This window comes from Cuculus canorus, chromosome 2 (assembly GCF_017976375.1).
Source record: "Cuculus canorus isolate bCucCan1 chromosome 2, bCucCan1.pri, whole genome shotgun sequence".
In the NCBI taxonomy this organism is placed as follows: Eukaryota; Metazoa; Chordata; class Aves; order Cuculiformes; family Cuculidae; genus Cuculus; species Cuculus canorus.
In genome coordinates this window covers 976,229-995,881 of record NC_071402.1, presented here as the reverse complement: position 1 = coordinate 995,881, position 19,653 = coordinate 976,229, and the positions used below count along the sequence as shown (strand labels likewise).

At 55.6% G+C, this 19,653-nt stretch overlaps 1 protein-coding gene across 2 annotated transcripts in view; it reads right to left on the bottom strand.

The window, feature by feature from the left end:
• The window catches only part of MROH1 (maestro heat like repeat family member 1), a 160,114-nt gene that overhangs the window by 28,965 nt on the left and 111,496 nt on the right, over nucleotides 1-19,653 (bottom strand). For both annotated transcript variants that reach the window (XM_054057729.1, XM_054057730.1), the window contains 5 exons: nucleotides 18,743-18,855; nucleotides 17,785-17,937; nucleotides 10,604-10,758; nucleotides 8,830-8,995; nucleotides 7,084-7,280 (listed from right to left, as the gene is read on the bottom strand). In XM_054057729.1, coding sequence (XP_053913704.1) covers nucleotides 7,084-7,280; nucleotides 8,830-8,995; nucleotides 10,604-10,758; nucleotides 17,785-17,937; nucleotides 18,743-18,855 — 784 coding nt within the window. The remainder of the gene's footprint in view (nucleotides 1-7,083; nucleotides 7,281-8,829; nucleotides 8,996-10,603; nucleotides 10,759-17,784; nucleotides 17,938-18,742; nucleotides 18,856-19,653) is intronic.

The following is a 19,653-nucleotide window of genomic DNA, read 5'->3' as shown; positions in this document are numbered from 1 at the left end:
ATGTTCTCCTGGGAAGGTGGGGTGGCCCTGGCCCAGGTTGCCCAGAGCAGTGGTGTCTTCTCCATCCCTGGAAGGGTTCAAAGCCAGGTTGGATGGACCTTGGAGCAACCTGATCCAGTGGGAGGTGTCCCTGCCCAGGGCAGGGGATGGAGCTGGATGGGCTTGGAGGTCAAAAACCATTCTGGGATTCTTGGATTGCTCGGAGCGAGCAGAGCAGGTTGGACGTGTGGATGGGACCTGGAGCAACTTGGTCCAGCGGGAGTTGTCCTTACCCACGGCAGAGGGATGGAATTGGATGGACTTTGAGATCCCTTTCAACCCAACGCATTCCATGACTCTATGATCCACAAGAGCTAAAAAAGCCCGGAGCGAAGGGCAGAGTCCTCACGCAAACAGACGCCGCTCGTGGAAGACGGATAAACCTTCTCCTTCCCGGGATTTGCTTTTTCCACCGTGTCCCACAGACACTTCCTTCCGTTCCAACAAAAGCCCCGCGTCCTCCAGGCTCTTTTTTTTTCCTGCCAAGCTATCGGATTCCCCTTTACCGTCTCCCTTCGGCATTTAAATCTCACGGATTCAAAACGCGGAGAGGAAATGACTTTGATATCGTAACCACCTCTTGGGACGCGGTTGGAATTTCACATCCCTGCGGTTTTTCCACCGTGGCGGACAAAAAGTTCCTCCCCCTCCATCGATCAGCGATGACTTCATGGATGCACGAGAACCACTACCTACACAGCGTAGATGGAGGAGAAACGGCTCCGAGGAGAACCATGCGATGCTCCAGGGAATCCCCGGTGACTCCTGGCAGGATGCAAGTCCTCCCCCTGCTTCTCCAAAGCAGAAGATGCCACCAGGGATGGTCCACCAGGACAAGGCTGCTCCATCCAGAAAGTAGTGGCCAATGGCTTGAGGTCCAGATGGAGATCCATGAGAAGTGGTGGCCCTCAGGGGTCCGTAATGGGACCAATGATGGTTAATATCTTCATCAATGACATCAACAGTGAGATTGAGGGCAACCTCAGCGAGTTTGGAGATGACACCGAGCTGAGTGGGGCAGTTGCCACACTGGAAGGGTGGGATGTCATCCAGAGGGACCTGGACAGGCTGGAGATGTGGGGCTGGAAGAACCTCAGGAGGTTCAACAAAGCCAAGAGGGACCTGGAGAGGCTGGAGAAGTGGGGCTGGAGAACCTCAGGAGGTTCAACAAAGCCAAGAGGGACCTGGACAGGCTGGAGAGGTGGGGCTGGAGAACCTCATGAGGTTCAACAAGGCCAAGAGGGACCTGGACAGGCTGGAGAAGTGGGGTTGGAGAACCTCAGGATGTTCAACAAAGCCAAGAGGGACCTGGACAGGTTGGAGAAGTGGGGTTGGAGAACCTCAGGAGGTTCAACAAAGCCAAGAGGGACCTGGAGAGGCTGGAGAAGTGGGGTTGGAGAACCTCAGGATGTTCAACAAAGCCAAGAGGGACCTGGACAGGTTGGAGAAGTGGGGTTGGAGAACCTCAGGAGGTTCAACAAAGCCAAGAGGGACCTGGAGAGGCTGGAGAAGTGGGGCTGGAGAACCTCAAGAGGTTCAACAAAGCCAAGAGGGACCTGGACAGGCAGGAGAAGTGGGGCTGGAGAACCTCAGGAGGTTCAACAAAGCCAAGAGGGACCTGGACAGGCTGGAGAAGTGGGGCTGGGAGAACCTCAGGAGGTTCAACAAGGCCAAGGGCAAGGTCCTACACCTGGGTGGGGACAATCCATGGTTTCAATCCAGGAGGGGGGACGATGGGATGGAGAGCAGCCCTGAGGAGAAGGACTTGGGGTGATGGGGAGGAGAAGCTCCACAGGAGCCACAACGTGGGCTCACAGCCCAGAAGACCAACGGTGTCCTGGGCTGCATCCAAAGCAGCGTGGCCAGCAGGGACGGAGGGGATTCTGCCCCTCTATTCCTCTCTTGGGAGACCTCTTCTGGAGGATTGGGTCCAGGTCTGGAATCCTCACCAGAAGAAGGAGATGGAGCTGTTGGAACGGGTCCAGAGGAGGCTCCAAGGATGATGTGAGGGCTGGAGCACCTCCCATACGAGGACAGGCTGAGAGAGTTGGGGTTGTTCCACCTGGAGAAGGATCCGAGGAGACCTTAGAGCGACCTTCCAGTACCTGAAGGGGCTCCAGGAAAGCTGGGGAGGGACTTTTTCCAAGGTCATGGAGTGATAGGACGATGGGGAATGGGGATAAACTGGAGAGGGGCAGATTTAGACTGGACATGAGGAGGAACTTCTTCACCATGAGAGTGGTGAGGCCCTGGAAGAGGTTGCCCAGAGCAGTGGTGGCTGCCCCATCCCTGGAGGGGTTCCAGGCCAGGTTGGATGGTCCTTGGAGCCCCTGATCCAGTGGGAGGTGTCCCTGCCCATGGCAGCGGGGTTGGACCTGGCTGGGCTTTAAGGTCCCTTCCAACCCAAACTTCTCTATGATTTACACCGGGAATGTTCAGGAGCAGCGACAACGGAGCCTTTTTTTCCTTCTCAGGATGCAGACGCCGTGTGTTTTCCACCACTCTGGTCCCAACGGAGCAAAGCAGAGCATCTCAAGCACATCCCAAAGTTGGACCAGCCCTGATGATACCAACCATGATGGACCCATGAGAAAGCTCCTCCAGTCCAATCCCACCTGGCATCACCCAGGAAAGCCTGGGATTGAGGTGCCCACTTCCATCGGCTCTGCAGGAGAAGGCTTCGCCATCCCACACCTGAGATGAAAGAGTGGAAGAGCTGCTGCTTCCATCCAATCTTCTGGTTGGATCATCTGCTCTCCTCACAGCGAGGATCTTGGAGGTCTCAAATCCTGGTGGTCCACTCCGGGATGGATGAGTTCTTCCAGATAGGAGCCCTGACCGGCGGCACAGTTCCAACCCCACATCCACGGATGGAGCAGAAGACATTGAACCCCATGAGGGTGGAAGAGCTGCTGCTTCCATCCAATCTTCTGGTTGGTTCATCTGCTCTCCTCACAGCGAGGATCTTGGAGCTCTCTTGATCCTGATGGTCCACTCCGGGATGGATGAGTTCTTCCAGATAGGAGCTCTTACTGGCGGCACAGTTCCAACCCCACATCCACGGATGGAGCAGAGGTCATTGAACTCCATGAGGGTGGAAGAGATGCTGCTTCCATCCAATCTTCTGGTTGGTGCATCTGCTCTCCTCACAGCGAGGATCTTGGAGCTCTTTTGATCCTGATGGTCCACTCTGGGATGGATGAGTTCTTCCAGATAGGAGCCCTGACCGGCGGCACAGTTCCAACCCCACATCCACGGATGGAGCAGAGGTCATTGAACTCCATGAGGGTGGAAGAGCTGCTGCTTCCATCCAATCTTCTGGTTGGTTCATCTGCTCTCCTCACAGCGAGGATCTTGGAGCTCTCAAATCCTGGTGGTCCACTCCAGGATGGATGAGTTCTTCCAGATAGGAGCCCTGACCGGCGGCACAGTTCCAACCCGAGATCCACGGATGGAGCAGAGGTCATTGAACCCCATGAGGTGGGAAGAGCTGCTGGTTCCATCCAATCTTCTGGTTGGATCATCTGCTCTCCTCACAGCGAGGATCTTGGAGCTCTTTTGATCCTGATGGTCCACTCCGGGATGGATGAGTTCTTCCAGATAGGAGCCCTGACCGGCGGCACAGTTCCAACCCCACATCCACGGATGGAGCAGAGGTCATTGAACCCCATGAGGGTGGAAGAGCTGCTGCTTCCATCCAATCTTCTGGTTGGTGCATCTGCTCTCCTCACAGCGAGGATCTTGGAGCTCTTTTGATCCTGATGGTCCACTCCGGGATGGATGAGTTCTTCCAGATAGGAACCCTGACCGGCGGCACAGTTCCAACCCCACATCCACGGATGGAGCAGAAGTCATTGAACTCCATGAGGTTGGAAGAGCTGCTGGTTCCATCCGATCTTCTGGTTGGTTCATCTGCTCTCCTCACAGCGAGGATCTTGGAGCTCTCGTGATCCTGATGGTCCACTCCGGGATGGATGAGTTCTTCCAGATAGGAGCTCTTACCGGCGGCACAGTTCCAACATCCACGGATGGAGCAGAGGTCATTGAACTCCATGAGGTTGGAAGAGCTGCTGCTTCCATCCAATCTTCTGGTTGGTTCATCTGCTCTCCTCACAGCGAGGACCTTGGAGCTCTCAAATCCTGATGGTCCACTCCGGGATGGATGAGTTCTTCCAGATAGGAGCCCTGACCGGCGGCACAGTTCCAACCCAAGATCCACGGATGGAGCAGAGGTCATTGAACCCCATGAGGGTGGAAGAGCTGCTGCTTCCATCCAATCTTCTGGTTGGTTCATCTGCTCTCCTCACAGCGAGGATCTTGGAGCTCTCATAATCCTGATGGTCCACTCCGGGATGGATGAGTTCTTCCAGATAGGAGCCCTGACCGGCGGCACAGTTCCAACCCCACATCCACGGATGGAGCAGAGGTCATTGAACCCCATGAGGGTGGAAGAGCTGCTGCTTCCATCCAATCTTCTGGTTGGTGCATCTGCTCTCCTCACAGCGAGGATCTTGGAGCTCTTTTGATCCTGATGGTCCACTCCGGGATGGATGAGTTCTTCCAGATAGGAACCCTGACCGGCGGCACAGTTCCAACCCCACATCCACGGATGGAGCAGAAGTCATTGAACTCCATGAGGTTGGAAGAGCTGCTGGTTCCATCCGATCTTCTGGTTGGTTCATCTGCTCTCCTCACAGCGAGGATCTTGGAGCTCTCGTGATCCTGATGGTCCACTCCGGGATGGATGAGTTCTTCCAGATAGGAGCTCTTACCGGCGGCACAGTTCCAACATCCACGGATGGAGCAGAGGTCATTGAACTCCATGAGGTTGGAAGAGCTGCTGCTTCCATCCAATCTTCTGGTTGGTTCATCTGCTCTCCTCACAGCGAGGACCTTGGAGCTCTCAAATCCTGATGGTCCACTCCGGGATGGATGAGTTCTTCCAGATAGGAGCCCTGACCGGCGGCACAGTTCCAACCCCACATCCACGGATGGAGCAGAGGTCATTGAACCCCATGAGGGTGGAAGAGCTGCTGCTTCCATCCAATCTTCTGGTTGGTTCATCTGCTCTCCTCACAGCGAGGATCTTGGAGCTCTTTTGATCCTGATGGTCCACTCCGGGATGGATGAGTTCTTCCAGATAGGAGCCCTGACCGGCGGCACAGTTCCAACCCCACATCCACGGATGGAGCAGAAGTCATTAAACTCCATGAGGTTGGGGTGGTCCCACCTCTCCAGGCCCTTCTGGATGGCAGATGCTGAGGACCAAAGCAGGTGGTGCTCCACACCAACCAACACCATCTGGTGTTTGACTCCACCACGGGGATTTATTGAGCAGCTGTGGTGGTGACTCTCACCTGGGTTCAAGCGATTGATCCGTTGGGGTTTCTCACAACAGAGAAATCCTTTTTTGAATACAACCCTTGTAAAATCCAGAAGACCTTTAAGGTGGTGAAGGTTCTGGAGAACACGTTTTACGAGGAGCAGCTGCGGGAACTGTTTAGCCCGGAGAAAAGGAGGCTGAGGGGAGACCTCATCGCTGTCTACAACGGTGCTTGTGGTGAGGTGGGTCTCCGCTCCTAACGAACGACTTGAAAGCGGTCACCGTAGCCGGACTTGGGGGGGGGGGGGGCAACAGCAGCTCCAGAGTGGCCGTTGGGGACCTCTTTGATCCCACTGGATCAGGTTCTTCCAAGCGGTGATGGACACCACCAGCTGGAGGACAAGGCAGATGTCAAAGCTCAGCAGGAGGGCTACGAAGATGATGGGAGGGTTGGAGCACCTTCCATAGAAGGACAGGGTGAGAGAGGTGGGGTTGTTCTACCTGGAGAAGAGAAGGCTCCGAGGAGACCTTAGAGTGACCTTACAGCACCTGAAGGGGCTCCAGGAAACCTGGGGTTGTTCATCCTGGAGAAGAGAAGGCTCCAAGAAGAACTTAGAGCGACCTCACAGCACCTGAAGGGGCTCCAAGAAAGCTGGGGTTGTTCTACGTGGAGAAGAGAAGGCTCCAAGGAGACCTTAGAGTGACCTTCCAGTACCTGAAGGGGCTCCAAGAAACCTGAGGTTGTTCTACGTGGAGAAGAGAAGGCTCCGAGGAGACCTTAGAGAGACCTTCCAGTACCTGAAGGGGCTCCAGGAAACCTGGGGTTGTTCTACCTGGAGAAGAGAAGGCTCCGAGGAGACCTTAGAGTGACCTTCCAGCACCTGAAGGGGCTCCAAGAAAGATGGGGTTGTTCAACCTGGAGCAGAGAAGGCTCCGAGGAGACCTTAGAGTGACCTTCCAGTACCTGAAGGGGCTCCAAGAAAGCTGGGGAGAGACTTTTTCCAAGGGCATGGAGTGATGGGATGAGGGGCAATGGCTTTAAACTGGAGAGGGGCAGATTTAGACGGGACATGAGGAGGAATTTCTTCACGATGAGAGTGATGAGGCTCTCAAGAGGTTGCCCAGAGAAGTTGTGGCTGCCCCATCCCTGGAGATGTTCCAGGCCAGGTTGGATGGTCCTTGGAGCAGCCTGATCCAGTGGGACATCCCTGCCCATGACAAAGGGGTTGGAACCGGATGGGCTTTGAGGTCCCTTCCAACCCCAACTCTTCCCTGATTCTACGCCATCGACTTCACGCCACCGAGACGCTGCAGCCATCGATGCCCCGAAGCCAATTACCTCTTTCCAACTTCTCCTCCTCATCCTTCCTGGAAGAGGAAGCCATCCTCCCTTCCTCCGGAAACGCTCATTTGCTCCCAACACACCCAAAAAGCCCTGGAATTGCTTCCAAGATCAACCTCCCAGCGCAAGATGCAAGACACCATCCCAACCCAAAGGGCTTCGGCGTCTTCCACCCCTCTTGATTTAACGCTTCCCAATTTAAGGGAAAGAAGAAAATCCACCACCACCACCACCACCCCCAAAAAAAACCCCCCAGCAGCGGTCGAACCGCCGTCCCCGAGGACGGCTGTTATTACCCAGACGCCGTACGCGCCGTTGAGTTTGGCCAAGGCCAAATGAGTTCCACATGGTTTGGAAGCGTCGTTTTTGCCTTCCGTACCTGCAAGGATGGAGACTCCGGGAGGTCGCGTTGTGGTTGTTGCTCCTCCTTTCTTTGCTCTGGAGGTTCTTGGGGAGCTGAACACCCACGGTGCTGCTGATGCGCAGCAGGAGAGTCACAAACAACGGCGGATAAAGTCCCACCACCGCCGTTCCAGACTCCGGAGCAGACATGATCTCATACAAAGCACATGTGGCCTGGAGAGAGAGAGAGAGAAGAACGAGCGAGAAGAGGATTAAGAAAGGGAATCTCCCAGATCTGTTAGTAAAGAACTCAGCCGGAGGGTTTCGTCTCCTTCCTGCGGCGCCGAGCGGAATAAAGCATCGGCACCGCTCCCACCCCGGCGGAGCCGAAGCCCTTCTTAAAGCTTTGCTCCTCAAGAACGTTGGGTGGATCCCACCAGAGGGGGGTTTTGAAGGTCTACCCGGGGAAGGCGAACAGATCCAAGGGTTTTATGGATAGGAAGATAAATATATACGGAATCCTATTCCGGCTAATTGGAAACGGCGTAATTACACGGCAAAAAGGAGAGGGAGGCGTAAAAAAAACCAAAAGCCGAGTGTGGAGGGGAGGAGGGGTTCTTTCCAACGCGGCTGAGTCCGTCAACAGCTGCGTTTGGTCCTTCGGAAAAGGAGGAGGGAATTTGCACAGCTGCTTTCCTGCTCCGAAAGCTGCCAAAGGGCCTTTGGTGGATAAAATGTAAAGCGGTTTTCCCCCGGAGGACGGACACCTGAGCGGCATTTTATTGTTACGAGCCGGTGGATTCGATCTCATAAAGCGTTCCGCCGGAGAGACGTTGTTTCCAAGAGCTCTCGCGCCTGGCATTAATCCGCCGGGGAATGAGGAATTAAAAGCGTTCCAGGTGTTGGTGTGGGGACGCGGGAACCTCTGAAGGGATGGTTAAGGATGGGGTGGCATCTAAAGGGACCTGGAAAGGCTGGAGAAGTAGGGGTGGAGAACCTCAAGAGGTTCAACAAAGCCAAGGTGCTACAGCTGGGAGGGGGCAATCCATGGTTTCGATCCAGGATGGGGGATGATGGGATGGAAAACAGCGCTGAGGAGAAGGATTTGGGGTGATGGGGAGGAGAAGCTCAACGTGAGCCACAACGTGCGCTCACAGCCCAGAAGGCCAACGGTGTCCTGGGCTGCATCCAAAGCAGCGTGGCCAGCAGGGACGGAGGGGATTCTGCCCCTCTGTTCCTCTCTTGGGAGACCTCCTCTGGAGGATTGGGTCCAGTTCTGGAATCCTCAACAGAAGAAGGAGATGGAGCTGTTGGAATGGGTCCAGAGGAGGCTCCAAGGATGATGGGAGGGTTGGAGCACCTCCCATCCGAGGACGGGCTGAGAGAGTTGGGGTTGTTCATCCTGGAGAAGAGAAGGCTCCAAGGAGACCTTAGAGTGACCTTCCAGTACCTGAAGGGGCTCCAAGAAAGCTGAGGAGGGACTTTTTCCAAGGTCATGGAGAGATCGGACGAGGGGGAATGGGTATAAACTGGAGAGGGGCAGATTTAGACTCAATATAAGGAAGAACTTCTTCACCATGAGAGGGTGGTGAGACCCTGGAAGAGGTTGCCCAGGGTGGTTGTTGCCCCATCCCTGGAGGTGTTGAAGGCCACGTTGGATGGTCCTTGGGCAGTCTGATCCAGTGGGATGTCCCTTCCCATGGCAAAGGGGTGGAACTGGATGGACATTAAGGTCCCTTCCAACCCAAACTGCCCTACGATTCTCCGGTAGGAGGACACTTACAGCCAGAGGCAGAGGGGTGGCGATGCGTTCCGATCCGCTGCCCAGCAGGAAACATTTGCTCTCTTTGTACGGCACATCCCGGTTTATCTTCTCCAGAAGTTGCTCCAGGATCTGCGAGGCGAGCGCGGGGTCGGTGGCCAGGGACCTCCACATGGCGCACGTGTGGCTGTGGAGGAGAAAGAGGGAAAGGAAAGACTTCTTTGGCACCGGCGACTCGCTCGCTCCTCGTTTCGGTCACCTCCAGAAGCTCGGGAACACCTGGATGGTGGTCACCCACCACGTGGAAACGTGGGCCAAGAGTGTGTCACCACCAGATAGGAGCCACCAGCATGGAGAGCAGGTGTCCACAACACCAAATCCTGGTGGGAGCCATCCATGGGTGGCTCATGGGGCTGAGGAACATCACCCCTCATGACAGGAGAGGCGGTGCTGTGCAATCCTCACCACCTGGTGGCTCATGGACAACCTCCGGAGTTTGCCCTGCAGCCACGAAACCCCATAGCTCCTCAAAAATCAGCATCCAAAGACCTTCTGCTCAGAGTGCCTGGTGGGACAGGAGCAGTGGCTGCAGCACAAGGAGGAGGAGAACATCTACTCCCATCCCTGGAGGTGTTCCAGGCCAGGTTGGATGGGGCTTGGAGCAACCTGATCCCATGGGAGGTGTCCCTGCCCATGGTAAAGGGGTGGAACTGGATGGGCTTTGAGGTCCCCTCCAACCCAAACCATCTCCTGGTTCCATGATTCTCACTTCCCATCAACCAGAACCCCCAAATCCCATCCCTGGAGGTGTTGAAGGCCAGGTTGGATGGGGCTTGGAGGAACCTGATCCAGTGGGAGGTGTCCCTGCCCATGGCAGAGGGTTGGAAGTGGATGGACTTTGAGGTCCCTTCCAATCCAAACCATCTCCTGGTTCCATGATTCTCACTTGCCATCAACCAGAACCCCCAGATCCCATCCCTGGAGGGGTTCCAGGCCAGGTTGGATGGGGCTTGGAGCCCCTGATCCAGTGGGAGGTGTCCCTACCCATGGCAGGGGGTGGATCTGGATGATCTCAGAGGTCCCTTCCAACTCAAACCATCTCATAATTCTATGATTCCCACCTGATGTCCACCAGAACCCTCAGATCCCATCCCTGGAGGGGTTCCAGGCCAGGTTGGATGGGGTTTGGAGCCCCTGATCCAGTGGGAAGTGTCCCTCAACCATGGAACTGGATGGGCTTGGAGGTCCCTTCCAACCCAAACCATCTCATGATTCCATGATTCTCAGTTCCCATCAACCAGAACCCCCAGATCCCATCCCTGGAGGTGTTGAAGGCTTTGGAGCTCCCTTCCAACCCAACCCATTCCTTGGTTCCAAGAGCTCTCCAACGTGCCATGGAGGGTGGAACTGGGTGGGCATTGAGGTCCCTTCCAACCTAAGGATTTAAGGTCTCTCCCACCCCAACCCACTCCTCGATTCCACCCTCCAGGCTCCATTTGGGAATGATTCCAAGCTCCTCTTGCAGCCTTGGGGTCGGCGAAGCTGGTCCAGCAGCACCTCATCCACGCTGGACAACGTGAAACCACCTCATAACTCACAACCCACCAAACCTTCCTCCTGAAAAACCCAAACTCCAGCAGCAAACGGCCGTGCTGATCCTTGAGGACATTCCAGCGGGGTCCGATTACCGCCGTATGGAGCCAAAAGATCATCCAGAGCTTAGACGCGAGCTGCTCTGAAGGCCAAAACCGGCGAGAACATGGGTGATGGTCACCACAGCAGAGCCAGGAAGGACCTGTCAAAGGGTAGCGAGCTGCTCAACAGGCTGGAGACCACCACGCTCTTGTGTTGGGAAGCCAAGATGTAAACGGTCTGCTGGGCCGCCTTACGGAGGTGTTCCTCGTCCACCTCCTCCAACTTGCTGTGGATGATGCTCATGATGTCAGGAACCTGCGGGAAGAGGAGATGGAGGGGTTGAGGAGCAGAAGTGGATCTCAGGAGGTCCAACAAGGTCAAGAGGGACGTGGAAAGGATGGAGAAGTGGGGCTGGAGAACCTCAGGAGGTACAACAAGGCCAAGAGGGACCTGGAAAGGCTGGAGAAGTGGGGCTGGAGAACCTCAGGAGGTTCAAAAAGGCTAAGAGGGACCTGGAAAGGCTGGAGAAGTGGGGCTGGAGAACCTCAGGAGGTACAACAAGGCCAAGAGGGACCTGGAAAGGCTGGAGAAGTGGGGTTGGAGAACCTCAGGTGGATCAACAAGGCCAAAAGGGACCTGGAAAGGATGGAGAAGTGGGGCTGGAAGAACCTCAGGAGGATCAATAAGGCCAAGAGGGACTTGGAAAGGATGGAGAAGTGGGGTTGGAAGAACCTCAGGAGGATCAACAAGGCCAAGAGGGACCTGGAAAGGCTGGAGAAGTGGGGCTGGAGAACCTCAGGAGGATCAACAAGGCCAAAAGCGACCTGGAAAGGATGGAGAAGTGGGGCTGGAAGAACCTCAGGAGGATCAATAAGCCAGGAGGGACCTGGAAAGGCTGGAGAAGTGTAGATGGAAGAACCTCAGGAGGATCAACAAGGCCAAGAGGGACATGGACAGGCTGGAGAACTGGGGTTGGAAGAACCTCAGAAGGATCAACAAGGCCAAGAGGGACCTGGAAAGGCTGGAGAAGTGGGGTTGGAAGAACCTCAGGAGGATCAACAAAGCCAAGAGGGACCTGGAAAGGCTGGAGAAGTGGGGTTGGAAGAACTTCAGGAGGATCAGTAAGGCCGAGAGGGACCTGGAGGAGGTGGAGAAGTGGGGCTGGAGAACCTCAGGAGGATCAACAAGGCCGAGAGGGACCTGGAGGAGGTGGAGAAGTGGGGCTGGAGAACCTCAGGAGGTTCAACAAGGCCAAGAGGGACCTGGAAAGGCTGGAGAAGTGGGGCTGGAGAACCTCAGGAGGATCAATAAGGACAAGAGGGACCTGGAAAGGCTGGAGAAGTGGGGTTGGAGAACCTCAGGAGGTTCAAAAAGGCTAAGAGGGACCTGGAAAGGCTGGAGAAGTGGGGCTGGAGAACCTCAGGAGGATCAACAAGGCCAAGAGGGACCTGGAAAGGCTGGAGAAGTGGGGTTGGAAGAACCTCAGGAGGATCAACAAGGCTAAGAGGGACCTGGAAAGGCTGGAGAAGTGGGGCTGGAGAACCTCAGGAGGTTCAAAAAGGCTAAGAGGGACCTGGAAAGGCTGGAGAAGTGGGGTTGGAAGAACCTCAGGAGGATCAATAAGGCCAAGAGGGACCTGGAAAGGCTGGAGAAGTGGGGTTGGAGAACCTCAGGAGGTTCAAAAAGGCTAAGAGGGACCTGGAAAGGCTGGAGAAGTGGGGCTGGAGAACCTCAGGAGGATCAACAAGGCCAAGAGGGACCTGGAAAGGCTGGAGAAGTGGGGTTGGAGAACCTCAGGAGGTTCAAAAAGGCTAAGAGGGACCTGGAAAGGCTGGAGAAGTGGGGCTGGAAGAACCTCAGGAGGATCAATAAGGCCAAGAGGGACCTGGAAAGGCTGGAGAAGTGGGGCTGGAAGAACCTCAGGAGGATCAATAAGGCCAAGAGGGACTTGGAAAGGATGGAGAAGTGGGGTTGGAAGAACCTCAGGAGGATCAACAAGGCCAAGAGGGACCTGGAAAGGCTGGAGAAGTGGGGTTGGAGAACCTCAGGAGGATCAACAAGGCCAAGAGGGACCTGCAGGAGGTGGAGAAGTGGGGCTGGAGAACCTCAGGAGGATCAATAAGGCCAAGAGGGACTTGGAAAGGCTGGAGAAGTGGGGCTGGAAGAACCTCAGGAGGATCAATAAGGCCAAGAGGGACTTGGAAAGGCTGGAGAAGTGGGGTTGGAAAAACCTCAGGAGGATCAATAAGGCCAAGAGGGACATGGAAAGGCTGGAGAAGTGGGGCTGGAAGAACCTCAGGAGGATCAATAAGGCCAAGAGGGACCTGGAAAGGCTGGAGAAGAGGGGTGGGAAGAACCTCAGGAGGATCAATAAGCCAGGAGGGACCTGGAAAGGCTGGAGAAGTGTAGATGGAAGAACCTCAGGAGGATCAACAAGGCCAAGAGGGACATGGACAGGCTGGAGAACTGGGGTTGGAAGAACCTCAGAAGGATCAACAAGGCCAAGAGGGACCTGGAAAGGCTGGATAAGTGGGGTTGGAAGAACTTCAGGAGGATCAATAAGGCCGAGAGGGACCTGGAGGAGGTGGAGAAGTGGGGCTGGAGAACCTCAGGAGGATCAATAAGGCCGAGAGGGACCTGGAGGAGGTGGAGAAGTGGGGCTGGAGAACCTCAGGAGGATCAATAAGGCCGAGAGGGACCTGGAGGAGGTGGAGAAGTGGGGCTGGAGAACCTCAGGAGGTTCAACAAGGCCAAGAGGGACCTGGAAAGGCTGAGAAGTGGGGCTGGAGAACCTCAGGAGGATCAACAAAGCCAAGAGGGACCTGGAGAGGCTGGAGAAGTGAGGTTGGAAGAACCTCAGGAGGAACTCAAGCCGAGGAGCTCGACGAGCGAGTTCCGAGGAGGAACTCAAGCTGAGGAACTCAAGCTGAGGAGCTCAACAAGCGAGTCCCCAGGAGGAACTCCAGCTGAGGAGCTCAACGAGCGAGTTCCCAGGAGGAACTCAAGCTGAGGAACTCCAGCTGAGGAGCTCAAGGAGCGAGTTCCCAGGAGGAACTCAAGCCGAGGAGCTCAACGAGTGAGTTCCCGGGAGGAACTCGAGCTGAGAAGCTCAACGAGCGAGTTCCCAGGAGGAACTCAAGCTGAGGAACTCAAGCTGAGGACCTCAACGAGCGAGTCCCCAGGAGGAACTCAAGCTGAAGAGCTCAACGAGCGAGTTCCCAGGAGGAACTCAAGCCGAGGAGCTCGACGAGCGAGTTCCCAGGAGGAACTCAAGCTGAGGACCTCAACGAGTGAGTTCCCAGGAGGAACTCAAGCTGAGGAGCTCGATGAGCGACTTCCCAGGAGGAACTCAAGCTGAGGAGCTCAATGAGCGACTTCCCAGGAGGAACTCGAGCTGAGGAGCTCGACGAGCGAGTTCCCAGGAGGAACTTGAGCTGAAGAGCTCGACGAGCGAGTTCCTTGGAGGAACTCCAGCTGAGGAGCTCAACGAGCGAGTTCCCAGGAGGAACTCAAGCTGAGGAGCTCAACGAGCGAGTTCCCAGGAGGAACTCAAGCTGAAGAGCTCGACGAGCGAGTTCCCAGGAGGAACTCAAGCTGAGGAGCTCAACGAGCGAGTTCCCAGGAGGAACTCCAGCTGAGGAGCTCAACGAGCGAGTTCCCAGGAGGAACTCCAGCTGAGGAGCTCAACGAGCGAGTTCCCAGGAGGAACTCAAGCTGAGGAGCTCAACGAGCGACTTCCCAGGAGGAACTCAAGCTGAGGAGCTCAACGAGTGAGTTCCCAGGAGGAACTCGTGCTGAGGAGCTCAACGAGTGAGTTCCCAGGAGGAACTCCAGCTGAGGAACTCAAGCTGAGGAGCTCAAGAGCGAGTTCCCAGGAGGAACTCAAGCTGAGGAGCTCAAGAGCGAGTTCCCGGGAGGAACTCAAGCCGAGGAGCTCAACGAGTGAGTTCCCAGGAGGAACTCCAGCTGAGGAACTCAAGCTGAGAACTCAAGCTGAGGAGCTCGACGAGCGAGTCCCCAGGAGGAACTCGTGCTGAGGAACTCAAGCCGAGGAGCTCAACGAGTGAGTTCCCAGGAGGAACTCAAGCTGAGGACCTCAACGAGCGAGTCCCCAGGAGGAACTCGTGCTGAGGAGCTCAACGAGCGAGTTCCCAGGAGGAACTCCAGCTGAGGAACTCAAGCTGAGGAGCTCAACGAGCGAGTTCCTTGGAAGAACTCGGGCTGAGGAGCTCAACGAGTGAGTTCCCAGGAGGAACTCAAGCTGAGGAGCTCAACGAGCGAGTTCCCAGGAGGAACTCAAGCTGAGGAGCTCAACGAGCGAGTTCCTAGGAGGAACTCAAGCTGAGGAACTCAAGCTGAAGAGCTCAACGAGCGAGTTCCCAGGAGGAACTCAAGCCGAGGAGCTCGACGAGCGAGTTCCCAGGAGGAACTCAAGCTGAGGAGCTCAACGAGTGAGTTCCCAGGAGGAACTCAAGCTGAGGAGCTCAACGAGCGAGTTCCCAGGAGGATCTCCAGCCGAGGAGCTCAACGAGCGAGTCCCCAGGAGGAACTCCAGCCAAGGAGCTCAACGAGCGAGTTCCCAGGAGGAACTCCAGCTGAGGAGCTCAACGAGCGAGTTCCCAGGAGGAACTCAAGCTGAGGAGCTCAACGAGTGAGTTCCCAGGAGGAACTCAAGCTGAGGAGCTCGATGAGCGAGTTCCCAGGAGGAACTGGAGCTGAGGACCTCAACGAGCAAGTTCCCAGGAGGAACTCGTGCTGAGGAGCTCGACGAGCGAGTTCCCAGGAGGAACTCAAGCTGAGGACCTCAACGAGCGAGTTCCCAGGAGGATCTCCAGCCAAGGAGCTCAACGAGCGAGTTCCCAGGAGGAACTCCAGCTGAGGAGCTCAACGAGCGAGTTCCCAGGAGGAACTCAAGCTGAGGAGCTCAACGAGCGAGTTCCCAGGAGGAACTCAAGCTGAGGAGCTCGATGAGCGAGTTCCCAGGAGGAACTGGAGCTGAGGACCTCAACGAGCAAGTTCCCAGGAGGAACTCGTGCTGAGGAGCTCGACGAGCGAGTTCCCAGGAGGAACTCAAGCTGAGGACCTCAACGAGTGAGTTCCCAGGAGGAACTCATGCTGAGGATCTCAACGAGTGAGTTCCCAGGAGGAACTCCAGCTGAGGACCTCAACGAGCGAGTTCCCAGGAGGATCTCCAGCCAAGGAGCTCAACGAGCGAGTTCCCAGGAGGAACTCAAGCTGAACGCCAGGAGGAACTCAAGCTGAATGCCACGAGACACCTCGGCATTGGCTTCAGGCTATAAAACACCCGTTAAGACCAAAAGGAAGTTCACGAGCAGAGAAGGTCTGGCAGGAAAATCCCGAGCTTAAGCTGAGCTCCACAAACTCCGGAGCTTAACATCAGCTCGGGTTTCAGGATCTGCGTTGGACGGGATGGGACAAAAAGGTGAGGCATGGAAGCTGGAGCAATCCCGTGGAGGACGGAGGTTCTTCGGTAGCGACGAGGGCTTCAGCAGGAGCTTGAGGGAACAAGAAAGCCCCCGGAGGAGCTTGGAGACCTGGTGTTTCCAATTATGGACGGAGAAAGGGGGAGCTGAGTCCTAAAGGGAGGAGATTAGACCAAAAAAGCCTTCTGCGTCCACGACCTCTAAGCCCTACGAGCATTCCGAGCGCTTCCAAGCCAGGAACGCCGGGTTCCCTCTAAGCTCGCAAAGGTTGTTGAGGGAGTTGGAGCCCCTCCTGGTAAATTGAGCTGCTCTGAACTCCTCAACCCGAGCGAAAGCCAGACCGGAGGTGGCCTCATCTCCTTCCCCGACTGCCAGGATGGAGCAGGAGAAAGCCGAGTGGGAAAAGGAGGAAAGTGAAGAGCAACGGTCCCTCTAAAAGCTTTGGGGCAAGTGGTCCTCTGGGCAGAACCGCAATGGGCGATCGAGTTGTCAGAGCGGAAGGATGAGATGTCATCCAGAGGGATCTGGATGGAGAAGTGGGGCTGGAAGAACCTCAGGAGGTTCAATCAGGCCAAGGTCCTACACCTGGGTGGGGGCAATCCATGGTTTCCATACAGGATGGGGGATGATGGGATGGAGAGCAGCCCTGAGGAGAAGGACTTGGGGTGGTGGGGAGGAGAAGCTCAACGTGAGCCACAACGTGCGCTCACAGCCCAGAAGGCCAACGGTGTCCTGGGCTGCATCCAAAGCAGCGTGGCCAGCAGGGACGGAGGGGATTCTGCCCCTCTGTTCCTCTCTTGGGAGACCTCCTCTGGAGGATTGGGTCCAGGTCTGGAATCCTCAACAGAAGGAGGAGATGGAGCTGTTGGAACGGGTCCAGAGGAGGCTCCAAGGATGATGGGAGGGTTGGAGCACCTCCCATCCGAGGACAGGATGAGAGAGTTGGGGTTGTTCCACCTGGAGAAGAGAAGGCTCCGAGGAGACCTTAGAGCGACCTTCCAGTACCTGAAGGGGCTCCAGAAAAGCTGAGGAGGGACTTTTCCAAGGTCATGGAGTGATAGGACGAGGGGGAACAGGGATAAACTGGAGAGGGGCAGATTTAGACTGGACATCATGAAGAATTTCTTCACGATGAGGGTGGTGAGGCCCTGGAAGAGGTTGTCCAGAGCAGTGGTGGCTGCCCCATCCCTGGAGGGCTTCCAGGCCAGGTTGGATGGTCCTTCGCAGCCCCTGATCCAGTGGGGGGTGTCCCTGCCTATCTCAGGAGTGGAACAGGATGGGCTTTGAGGTCCCTTCCAACCCAACCCATTCCATGATTCTACGAATAGAGTCTACCGCGGTCCTTGGACCACTCAAGAGGAGTCACTCCAGGAGAAGCTTCAGGAAGGACATGGATCTGGTGGAGTGGGTCCAGAGGAGGCCACGGAGATGATCTGAGGGCTGGAGAACCTCCTGTATGAGGACCATCTGGGAGAGCTGGGGTTGTTCAACCTGGAGAAGATTGGCTGCTCCATCCCTGGAGATGTTCCAGGCCAGGTTGGATGGGGCTTGGAGCAACCTGATCCAGTGGGAAGTGTCCCTCCCCAAGGCAGGGGTTGGAATTGGATGGGCTTTTAGGTCCCTTCCAACCCAAAGCATTCCATGATTCTGTGATAAAGATGGGTTTAACATCTCTCCTTCCTTCCATCGGGGCCGGATTCCTCCCTCCATTGGGCACCACACTTTGGCCAAGGGTTTGGCCTTCAACTGGAGCATCTCTGCCTCTACCAGAGATGTCCGTTGGTCTTCTGGGAGCAGGAGATGCCGGGAGGAAGTTATCCAGACGGGGAAGCAGCACGACCTGCCTGGAGCTGCAGTTGGACCACGGTGATGAAGAGGAGAAGCAGTGAGCGCTTACCTTCTCCTGCAAGACACCTCCACGCTCCTTGAGGAGGGAGTTGATCATGACGGTGGCCGCTCGAGAACAGTTCTTATCAGGATCCGCCAACCCCTCGAACATGGCGAGGAGGAGGCTCATCAGTTGGTCCGGAGGGACGCGCTTCCCGATCACCTGGAAGGAGGACGAGTAGAGTTAAAGAAGGTGGTTTTGAGGAGAACTTCTCCTTCAATGATACCAACAGAGCTTTGGATGAAGGTCTCCCTCCACAGCTTCCCGGCAGCACAAGTCCTCAACTGAGTGTCCTGTCAGAACATCAACCAGGAGACCACATCACCAAGAATGGAGTGGAGCAAAGACCAGACCGTAGCCTTGAAGAAGCTTTTGGCCCCACCATGTTGGCCAAGAGAACCTAGGTCTCTCTTGGAATGAGTTGGGACAACACAACCAAGCCACCAACTCCATGCCGGTGACCACTCAACGGCTGGAAGACGCTCCTCCAAATCCCATGGTGGTCTCCAGACCTGAGAGAGCTGCTCAGTAGAGAAGCGAGTAGGGACAATGATGTCCACAACCTTTGAGGAACGGTTGGATTCGATGATCCAAGAGGTCTTCTGCAACCTAATGATTCTATGGTCTATGATTTTCCAGGACAGAAAGAGCCCACCAGCTTCTCTGATGGCTCTCGACATGGAACAACGGCCACTGCGCTTGACCTTGTTGAACCTCCTGAAGTTCCTGAGGTCCACCTCTCCAGCCTGACCATCTGGATGGTCCTCAAACCCAACGAGGCAACCAGAAGCTTCTCAATGTGATAAAGACGCTCGGGAGCATCCCCTGGGGAATCCTCCAGCTGGAGATGACCACAGTGGCTCCAGCAGCTCCAAGATGGTCAGAATAGACATCGAGTCCTCTGCATCTCCTGCTCCACAGCTCCACCACCCCACAAAGACCACGCTGGGTTTGCTGTCCTCCTTACCATGGCGATGTTGTTGCAGGTATGGAAGAGAACAGTGAAGTCCGGCTCTTCCAGCCCTTTCTTCAGAGCTTTCAGTCCTTCCACCATCTCATCCTTGTGATCCCGGGCAAAACCTGGATTCAGAAGAAACATTCCATGAATGAAATTCCTTCTCTTTTTACATCCAGGTGCCGACAGAGCTGGGATTTACTCCCGAGCCGACCCATAGCGTTCAAGAAGAAGCCAAGAAACCAAAGCTCCGAAGAGTTTGCCCTGCAAGGAGGTGGGAAAAGTGGGACACAAAGTCCTCTTCTGGTCATAGAGGAGCTCCGCTATTCCATGGGATTCCACTCAGCTCAAAGGAAGGAGAGGACTGACCTCTCCTGGAGGAGAACGGGAACGCCGGGATGAACAACGGGCTCGGAATTCTCCGCTCAAGCGTTGGGAGAGAGCCTCCAAAACTCAAACGTGGTGGTGGTGGTGGTGGTGGCCACCAGCGCTTCTCCTCCACCAAAACGCGGCCGCGGATGAGCTTGGAGGTCCCTTCCAACCCAAATTCCTCCATGATTCCACACACCAAGCACTCGTGGTCTCCATCGGATCATCCCAAAGCGCAGTTGTGGGGCGTTCCTTCCGGATCGGATCCGGTTGCCCAAAGCGGTGGTGGAGCCCAAACTCCTGGAGGTGATTTTAGGAGGGAAAATCCCCAAAACGGAGCAAAAGCCACAGGGATTTAGAGGCGAAATCCCTCATTTTCCGGCAAAACGATGAATTTTAGGAGCGAAAATTGGGAAAAAACCATCGGAAAATACAATTTGGGGGCAAAAGTTGGGAAAAAAACCATCGGAAAATACAATTTGGGGGCAAAACGTGGTAAAAAAACATCGGAAAATACAATTTGGGGGCAAAACTTCGGTAAAAAACCATCAGAA